Here is a 10,667-nt window from a genome sequence, read left to right on the forward strand (position 1 = left end):
TCTTGAGACCCCTGATACAAGTCTCGCTGTAACAGCTTCTTTATTACTTTATATTTTATGGAGAACCTATCAACTCCGAATAGATATGTTTTTATATCTAATAGTAGCATTACTAGGGTAAGTGTGTCAGTTTTTGGTCCTAACTGTCATCTAATTGGCCCTTGCTGAATTATCATATGTTTTCATTCTTTATTAAATGTATTTCGACGCAAAGTTAGAATATATATTTTCCCAAATATCTGCGCACAGAAAATTATCAAAATTTATTTAAAATTAGAGCTAGGTTCTAGGGCCAAAAACTTGAGGACTTGTGTTAAAACTGGCACACTTAACTTAAATGCATAATAATATAATAGCTCTAAAGCATTAAATTTCATATGCACAAAAATAACAAACAGGACTCGCCACTTTGCATATTGTTTGCTTTGATGTTTATTTTGACGTTTCATATGCTACCAAACTAATATGTGTTGGCCTTTTTCAAGGGTAAAACCACAGAGGTAACTCTAAGACTGCAAGGTCTCGAAGAAACGTGCTCAACTTTTTGGCTCATCTCTGGTACTCTCTTCGGTCTCAAGTTAATCGATGCACCCCTCAAAACATAGAAAAACCCAAGTAACTTTGCAAGATTTATGGAGGTTTTAAAGCATGTTACAAGTCTAAATCATGGTCTACAGAACCCTTATAAAACCGAAATTGTTACTTGGGAATCCACGAACGCCTCATTTTATCTGTCAAACTAGCATAGCGAATCAAAGCAAACATATGTTGTTTTCGTTTTTGCGGTGTAGCACCGGTGTAGTGTAAGCAGGAATACGCGCGAGTCTTTGACAGCTCAACATCATTAGTTGGTAAACAAAAGTGCATCTTATATCTACACCCTACAATATTTCGGTGTACGGCAGTGTAGCACCGGTGTAGCTACACCGCAAAAACGAAAACGACAATAGTGTAGTATTAGAATTTCGACTAGAATGGGGTACGTTAAACGATTTGCTTGGGACCAATAATAGTCAAGTAGTGAGCCAATTTAAAATCATTAGTTTCCACCGGTTGGTAAAACTGTCTAAAGTTTGTCGTTTAATTTGTTTTTGTTGCCACGATAAGCGTGTTTAGCTTGGAAGAGCTTCCTGTATGGTTCATTGAGTTTGATTTCAATTAACATGAGAAAGATGGTGGAAAGCATAACGAATGTTACGGATCTTTCGTGAGGTCAGTTCTCGTATAGCAATCCAAAGGTTCAATCTCAGTACAACATTTTAAATTCATATTTTGTATGAACTCAAATAAAAATCATAGCGCTTTAAAAGACCATGCACTTACTATGTAAAATTGAAAAAAAAATCTGACGTGTTCTTACAAGGGAGGCAGGTAATGACAGAAATACCTTACTAGTATATGTAATGTATAGGTAATGTACTAGTTTTGAATCACTTCAATTTAAGGAATTAAATGAACAAAATCATGTCGAATTTCAAAGCTATTCTAATGAAAATTGAACCTCACCTGCTATAACCAATTCTCATCACCTCTTTTGCTTTCTCTCCTTGCAGTGCGGCATGCGTCGCCCATCACTGGGACAGAACGAAGACGACCTGAGTCGTCTTACAACGGTGATATCCCCAACGACAGCCAGCTTATCTTCGGAACAAACGGAACCCGACGGAAGCGATAACAACGGTGGCTGTGGCGACAAGAGTAATCACAAGATCAATCACAACCTACAACAACAACAGCACAGCAAGAATGGCAGTAGCAGTAGCAGCAGCAAAAATAACAACAATAACAACAACAACAACAACAGTTTTTCCAAGAACTGCAACATCAGCAGCAGTAGCAATAGCAGTAGCTTGGGAACACAAGGCGAATCCAAACTGCCTAATGTAACTAATTCATCTGAGTGGCAAAATTGCAGAAAACGTAAAGAACGGCAGGACAGTACGTCCTCCATCAGTCAGGATCGGAAACTGATCCGGTCGAACAGCGAGGAACATCTCCCAAACTGTAAGGAGGTGATCCGTCGCGTGTCCTCGCATGAGGACTTTAAGAAACCCTCGCCGCTGATCGAAATCAGCGTCGACAAGGAGAACATTATCGAAGAATCTGCCGAAGAGCAGCAGCAGCTGGAAGAGCAGCAAATTTTCGAGAAGAATTTGAAAAACAGTTCGGAGAATTTGAAGAAATTTTTCATCGGTAGTGAGAGTCTTTGTGCAGCCAGCAGGGATTCTATCGATAGTCAGAACCACCACAGATCTGGCGACGTCGTCCAGCATCATCATCATCATCACTTGCACAGCAATCACCTGAGTCATCATAACAGAAACCGACTGTCACCGTGTCGGGATGTGCTGAAATATCGCAAGGACTCAGACAGCGAGTTGGATGAAGAGCACGCGCGACGTCGCAATTGTGAACGGTTTTCAAAGACTCGTCCACCACCGGGTCGAAAGTCGGTTTCTCCTCGAAACCGCACCAAAACGAGCAAGTATTCCAGTGGCAAGGATAAGAGCGGAAGTGAGTACTTCTACTCCAAGCATGATTCGCATCACTCGGTTAAACATGAACGCCGGGGCTATGGTAAAAAGGAAAAGACGTCAGAACAAAAGACACCCGAACCGGACATCCTCTCCGACTACAACGACAACAACGTCCTGGAAATGGGCCAAGAAGAATCTCCACGCGAGAAACAGCTGCCCTGGGACCAATCCTTCCAGGACGACACACCGGTCGTGTGTCAACGGTTCGCCGACCACAAATTTGAACATGCCACAAAGATGGCAACCTTCGGAGAGGTTCGTAGTCTACCGCCGAATGCCACCATAAAGCATTACGGGGGCTATCGCAACTCGGAAATTCACCAGACAAATCAGAAACCGATCCCCCAAGCGAATAACATGTTTGACGATCGCATCAAGACCATCAGCCGTAAACTAAGTGCTCTGAAGAAGAAGCTATCGCAATACGAGGATCGGTTCGAGCGGGAAAACGGTTACCGTCCAGCTCACGGAGATAAAACCAGTGATTGCTCCATTAAGGCGGTCATCGTGGAGATTCATAAACTGCGCAAGGAAAAAAATCAAGTCAAGGCCGATTTGGCGGTGTCCAATGCAAAGCTTGCCAAGGCCGAAGCTGTGGCAGAGTCTCATGAGGAAGAAAGCAATCTTTTCAAAATGAAGGATTCAATCGCCGATATCGAGAAGGTGAGTGTTTTTAATAAACAAAGTTTATGTCGTCATCAAACATTTGAAGTCAATGAAAACAGAAAGGCTTCCTGTCAATTGGCGACACTTGACGGGATTCCGCCGACGTTGTCGCCAATTGATGGCCCTCATGGTTGTTGATGGGTGCACATTCAATCTCGATCGGCAGAGTTGTCATGAGCGGGAGAGCTAATAAATCATCCCGCCCGTACAATTTCCCCCCTTACTCCAACCTCTCATTTGCTGATGTTTATCGATCAAATAACGTACTGATTGTAATTATACTTCGATGAGCGGGAATATGTGACAAATCACAATCAAAACATCACAAACATATCTCCTGTGGTAGATTTCAATCGCATTCGAATGTCAGAGTCACAATTCTGCCGCATAAAATATACCATCGAGCAACCAATTGTGGCTCCATCGAAGGTGATTGCAATGAATGGACTAAGATTTTACCAAGGAACTTATGGAACTCGACCAGACCAGTGCGAATGGGTGTGGTGACGTCAATGCTACACTCTTCGTCGGTTGGGATTTGAAATTCGCTTCATGTTTGTTCTGTTGCGTTGATGGGGATGGATTTGCGTGTCTACTACTGAAGGAAATACGAGCCTAACGCTCGCCCTTAAAAAAAGTTACGTCGTAATCGCGCGTTTGCTGCTGCGGGAAAATATGCGAAAGGTTTTGTGTGACCTTGGAGGTCGTGGCTTGATTGATTGTGTCGAACGCGCTTCTCTTCCCCCCTTGGACTCTTTCTCTTTCTCTCTTTCGGATGTGTGGGTGGGAAAAGACGACTCATGCATGTCGCTAGATGTTTGTTTATAGCGCAAAATTCGTAATTGAATGTTAAATCGATATTGAATGGTTCGGTTGTAGCAGGGTATCATTTTTGCATTTCTTTTCGGAGAGATTTGCTGTATCGTAGGTAGCTTAAAACTGCTTAAAAAAAATCCCTGGAACAATATTTTTTGCATAATGGTAGGTTATAAAGTTTGTAATTGAATAGTTTGAAACACGGGTCTACTGATGATTTGTACTGCTGCTGCAAATTCTTTAAGAACTTCTCTAAGTATTTCCAACTTGTGATTGATGACGATGATGATAGGCTGTCCTAGCAGAACGACTTGATCTTACTTATCTTTAATTCTAGAGGAACAATTGAAATAGGCGGAACAACCAAACGTAAACAATGGCTTTAAACGCAAATTTCCCGAGCATCAATACACACCCACGCAAACTAACAGTGCCATTGCGTTGATTGTGTGGATGTGTTTTTAATCTCAAGTAGTTGGCAATCCCACTCTACCTACCAAAATCGCATGATGGCTCTAACTCTGACTCTGACTCGTACTACATAGGAACATAGGGACAGGGGCTCTTAACGTTGACCATTTGACTAATGACAATTTTAAAATGCTTCCAACACGGTGCTTATACTGCTGATTCCTAACCTCCCAAAATTTGAATTCATTTGGACAAAAACTGCTTCTGCAACCGTTTGCGGTAGATATGGATATTACTACATGGGAATACCAAACTTGTAGTTCATTGCCATATTGGTCTGACAAAAAGTTCAGTCGCTATTATTACAGGAAACCCAGCTATCAAGCTCATAATTAGAATAATATGGTGAATTGTGGTGACCCTTAAATGGTTGTGCAAATTTAGCTTTCAACCAAATGAGTTCAAATGTTGAGAGTTTGATCAGAATGCGAATTCGAACCGCACTGCAGTGATGAGCGCTAGAGCAAACATTAAATTTTTCAGGCCGTCCATAAGCTACATATGTAGTATTTGAGAGACTTAAACCCCTTCTCTTTACGTACTCAGTTGATCATAAAAAAGTTTTAATGGACCGTAAACTTTAGCCAACAAATTGTGTGTCAAGTACAGTCATACTCTATATCCAGGGAAATCGAGAAATTCTCCATTCCAAAAATTTCCTAAACCGGATCGGGAATCGAACCCAGCCACTTCCAGCATGGTCTTGCTTTGTAGCTGCGATTTTACCGACTGTGCTAAGGGAGGCCCCACATTAGGTGCACCAACCAACCACTTAGGGAGGTGCAACTTATCGATTTTGCTCCACCAAGATCAATTGTTTCCAGATCAGGTCTAGAGCATTCTAAAAAAAAAAATCGTGCTCATACTGCACTAGCCCTTTGAAGTTTACATAGGAATGACTATGGGAAAAAGGTTTTTTTCACTCTAATCGTCCTAGCTTTTCGTCACAATGATTCTTTGCTAAAAACCACTGTTTGGTTAAACGTCAACGAAATTAGTAATTATTTAGTACTTATTTGTTTAATTGTTATAGCCACTTTAACCATTTTGGTCATTCGTGACTTATCCGGAATGAGATTTGAACCTACGATCTTTAGCGGGAGAGGTATGAATTCTAACTACTACGCCGAGACCGTCTCCAATTCTATGGATAGTTTCTAGGAAATTATGAGGAATAAAGGGTGGAACGAGCAAAAAATAGTCACACTAAATTAAGCGTATAAAAATCATGTTAATACATTCATCATCTATTTTATGGTATTTTGGCAGCTTACTCTTACATGAAGCCCTGATATTGGTGAGTTCACTCTATGCTTTGCCAAGTACAAATTATCAAACTTCACAGTTGACCGCTTCGATTTAGTTTTTCACAACCTTATTGTATTGTTAAATTGAGTAATTTGACAATGTACGCCATTTTGTTTTGATTTTTTTTTCACATTATCAACTTATCTACTGTTCATCATTTAAAAAAAATCTGAATTATGATTATTTGGCAGGTTCTAGTTGTTGGCTACAACTGCAACGTTGTTGGTTTCAAACAGAAATGCACTATATTTGAGATGACTACTTTTTGTTCGTTACACCCTTTATTCCATGGGAATGTTTTTGAAGAATATTTAAGAGTTTTTGGAAGCAATCCAAGGAAATTAGAAGGAGAATTCCAAGAGCATCTTCTGGAGCATTCCATAAAAGCTTTATGATGAGTTCCAAGCGAGTTTAGGAAGAATACAAATGGAATGTTGAGGAGAGTTTCTACGGTTTTTTATTTGGAAAACTCCGAGAAGACTTTCAAGTTAGTTTTGAGTAGAATCCCAAGGCAATCACGTTTAAAAAATCTTGGTTTTATAAAGAGAAATTTAAAGGAATTTGAGGAATATTTTAAGAGGACACTGACGAAAACTATGACGAAAAATGTATACGATTTTTTGCCAAAATGCTTAAGAATAAAAAATTATTCTTAGACAACTGGAGTGGATTTTACCTTAGCGCTAATTAATCGTGCTCCACTTTGCTTTTTCATACCACCCTTAAATCTGGAATTTAACGGTCTATTGCAAATGTGTCTACACTAATCGTTTTTTAATTCATAAGCAATGAAATCAATACGAAAAGTTTAGCTGAAGCATTTATTTTTCCATTATTTTTAACGCATACCACGGAAATGAGCTTCATACGATGCAGTAGCGTGGAACCCTGCCAGAGAGAATACCTAGAATTATCTTCAGAAATTTATTGGTTTTTAATGAGTAGATTAGCCAAAGCATCTACTTTCAAGGAAGCGATACCTGCAGACCAAGAACCTGCTTCGAAAGGTAGAGAATTTTGTAAAAATGGTAAACGTTATGAAAGGAGTGTGTTCAATTTCCATCGTTAGGCAGTGGTTCCCAATGAAACTCACTTTTGTTTGACCCCGGGAGATTCTGCGCCATCCCAGAAACCCCTAACCGCTGGTGAGATTGGGAAAGTTTTCGGAATTTTGAGACCTGACCAACGGGTTAATTTGACCTCTAATTAATGGTTTTATTGACGGGTGGGAGGTGAAACACTTACGCTTTTGTCCACTTCGGTGACGTGGCTAAGGCTACCGAAGGTTGCCGGGCACAGTCCGTCCAGCACGTGATCGACCGCTGTCGATGGTGGAGGTCGAAGATGTCTATATGCATTAACCCTTGTAATTTCCTGTAATTTTATACAGCCAAACATATGAAGGAATCCACATACGACCCGGCCGTCCCGAAAGGGTAAAAAACGCCAATTTGACCTTATATTTGCCGAAAAGGTATTGAACTGCTAGAATGGCTTTTGAATATGACACAGTATTTTTATAATCAAAGAATAAAATAGCCCTGAAGACGGCATTAGAATTGATAAAAGTAAATTATGTCTATTTCATGTTTATGATTATCACTGTGTGATTACGAGAGTTCTACAGAGGAACAATACCTGGATTTTCAACTAACTACGATTATACAATTAGATCGTCTAAACACACTCGACATCCAAATAACTGTGTATGCAAATATATATCAACTTTACTCAAATGCAAAGAAAGACATTCCAACTGCAAGAACCAAGAACAAATAATAACAGCATGTGGTTTCCCATTAGCAAACGGATGATTACTTTTCCCCGTGACCGAAGAAAGGCATTGTTTATGTAAAGATAACTGCACCAGAGCTGTCAACAGATCGATTGATTGCAAATCAATCAATATGCACATCAAAATGGTAACAAACGCGTCCCCATGCCGAGCACTTGTAGGTATCGGCAAACAGCGAACACTTCGGTTGTCGTTATTGATAATTACATACCAGTTCGCTTTGACCAGACCGCATATATGATGGCAGTTAAATGAAGGGGTTACTGCTCACTTACAACCCCACATGCAACAAATTACAGCTTTCAGTGACCACTCGATTTTTGCCTTCAGGGCATCTGTGGATTTTGATTAAATAACTGGATTAGATCGTACCCAGTGGGACTCATACATTATTTTCCACGTTAGAAGAGATTCGTGACTTGCGTCGTTGTTTGATTTATGGTCGAACTTTGACGCAAGTTGTAGTGGTCTATTTAGTATGTTAATTTCTTCGGCTGGTCTGAATGCTACTGTCTATAAATTTGCATTCGTTATTCATTTATGGAAAATAGTCTAATTGAAGTATCACGTTTCACTCTTATTTGCAGCGTCTTCATGAGAAGCGTGAAACGGAGCACCGCAGTGAAAATCTGGACAACCTCTCTAGCGACCAGTTGGTCGAGGAAAAAGCTTCCGTTCAGCGGGCCTTGCTTTATCTGGAATCTATCTACGGACGTCCCACCAGTCGAGAGGAGCGCGATGCAGCACGACCTCTTTACGATCGTTATCGTATCATCAAACGCCTGGTCAATCGTGCCAACTCGATCAGTGGACCATGTGGTGCCAATTCTCAGATGCCAACCATTTTGGAACACGAAGCTCTTGCCATCGTGGGCACCACCACCCCTTCCACGGACATCTCACCCCCATCTGCCACCTCTATGGTCCAGTCGCCTACGGATACATCGACTGCCTCGACGACTGCACAATCGACCGATGAGTCGGAAACTACTTCCAGTTCCATCACCGAGAACATCCACTCGATGACGGTCGAAGAACTTTGGGAGCACTACGATGCAGCCCGGGAGGAGAAGAAAGAACTCCGGCGAACCATCAAAGATTTCGAGCAAAAATTCGAGGAAACCACTGGGCGTAAAATGTTGAAATCGGATCGCAAAACCATTGAAGATACTTATGCCTTGTACAAACAGAAGAAGGCTAAGCTTCGACTCATCGATGCTCTGTTCAAAAAACAAATGTCCGTATAAACTTTCTCATTTCGCTCCTATTCACATCGTTTTCCAGACCCAATTTGAAATAAAATCTTCCTGACTAGTCTACCTTCCCCCAAAATCCAAAACCATTCTCCGTCCCACCCATCCCTTTATTTATTCCATTTTCATCACCTTTTTGACCTCAATACTCTTATTAATTGTGTTTTTCTTTGTTTGATCGGAAACAAACGGAAAATTATGCTTACCTCGCGTCCTTGGTTTTTTTTTGTGTGAATAATTGTGAAATCTATGGACTTGTTTATTTTTGCGTTAACGGAAATAAGTTTTAAGGCGTCGTGTCGACGGAAAGCAAATGACAAAAATCAAATAATGAATCTTTACAAAACAAAACAAAGAGGGAAAATACAATGTACTACTTTGCGTAAAAGGATCAGTCAAATGATATACACTATATTTTTAGGCTTGTTTACTTGTTTTTATTTTTATTCGTCTGGTGTCTATCATCTGTTGTTAATTGACTATTGCGTATCTTTATTGGTTTGTGGATTATTACATACATTAGCGTTAGGGATGAATATCTTCACGATACTGGGGAGCTGTTTTATGAAGAGAAGTGATTTTTTTCTGTCGATGGAAATATATAAACAGTATATATACAAGAAACATAAGAAGAATACAATGTACACACTTATACTGCAAGTTGATATGAAGAGAATATTTGCATACAAAATGGGAAAAAAAAAACAGAATCGTTCAGTTTTGAGCTAAAGTGCAACAATTTAAACGATAATATTTACATTTCAAAATGTGACCTAAGCAAGATACATGTAATGTATTGAATTTTTGATTTAGCGTTTATATACATACCAGACAAAACAAAAGAAGTGCAAACATATTAATAACTGATTTTCGGCGCACGAGGTGAATAAAATGAGCATCACTGTTTAGAACCGTACTTCTCACAGACACTTACAAACACACATAACAAAGTATACACGAAAGAGCATAACAACATTGAATACAACTATAATAGCATTGAAACGATATTCCGGAATAAACAATAAATCGTACCGTATAGTTTTCTCTCCGAATTGTATTCATTGATATTTAGCCAGCGCCTAAATATGACAAAAAACACTGAAAACCATACAGAAACGGCATAAGAAAAAGAAATAAAACCAGCTGTACTCACTTACACACATACAAAAACTACACACACACAAACGGACACATGTATTTGTAGCTCTTTAAGACTTATTACGATCAATAGTTATATTGCTGGACATGATGATAAAAACTGATTCACCGGGAGAAGTCGAACGGTTCTTAAAGAACGATTTATGATTATCATTATATTTGCTTCTTCGATTACTATTACAATTATGATTGCTCTACGATGTATATGAAGGCATTATTGTATAAGCAAACTGCAGATGGAAACAAAGCAGAACAATGATTATGAAAGAAAAGTCAAGGAACGAAGTGTGAGCAGGAAAGTAGCAGTAGAAGCGAGCGATTATGGATTTAATAGGTTTAAAGAAGAAAAAATAAACAAGCAAAGTTACGTACACATGGCGAAAATTTTCATTTCATACTTTCCGAAATTGGTCCCTGGAGAATGCGCAAATTGTATTAAATCTGAAATCTAGATTGTTTGTCCGTTGGTTTCATTTCAAAAAATAAAAAAAAGCATCAATTCAAGGGTAAGTTGTTAAATGGCCGTCTCTGCTTTTGTAAACAATGATACAATCGTACCACAATTAGGTTGAAGTAACTGAACCCTCACCTGATGGCGGTGTTTGTTTGGACGAGCTAGCAGTTTCGACAAATGTACGTTTGAATCATTGTTTACAAACGTAG

The 10,667-nt window shown here is 39.5% G+C and overlaps 1 protein-coding gene across 3 annotated transcripts in view; it reads left to right on the forward strand.

The window, feature by feature from the left end:
- Positions 1-10,377, forward strand: part of LOC135698605 (protein FAM13A) — a 99,592-nt gene extending 89,215 nt beyond the window's left edge. For all 3 annotated transcript variants that reach the window (XM_065218663.1, XM_065218671.1, XM_065218653.1), the window contains 2 exons: positions 1,554-3,200; positions 8,181-10,377. In XM_065218663.1, coding sequence (XP_065074735.1) covers positions 1,560-3,200; positions 8,181-8,840 — 2,301 coding nt within the window. In that variant the 5' untranslated portion in view covers positions 1,554-1,559 and the 3' untranslated portion in view covers positions 8,841-10,377. The remainder of the gene's footprint in view (positions 1-1,553; positions 3,201-8,180) is intronic.
- The last annotated feature ends 290 nt before the right edge of the window (positions 10,378-10,667 follow it).

Source organism: Ochlerotatus camptorhynchus, unplaced genomic scaffold, assembly GCF_037179485.1.
Source record: "Ochlerotatus camptorhynchus isolate MF236.1 unplaced genomic scaffold, CSIRO-AGI_Acam_v1.1 ptg000008l, whole genome shotgun sequence".
NCBI lineage: Eukaryota > Metazoa > Arthropoda > Insecta > Diptera > Culicidae > Ochlerotatus > Ochlerotatus camptorhynchus.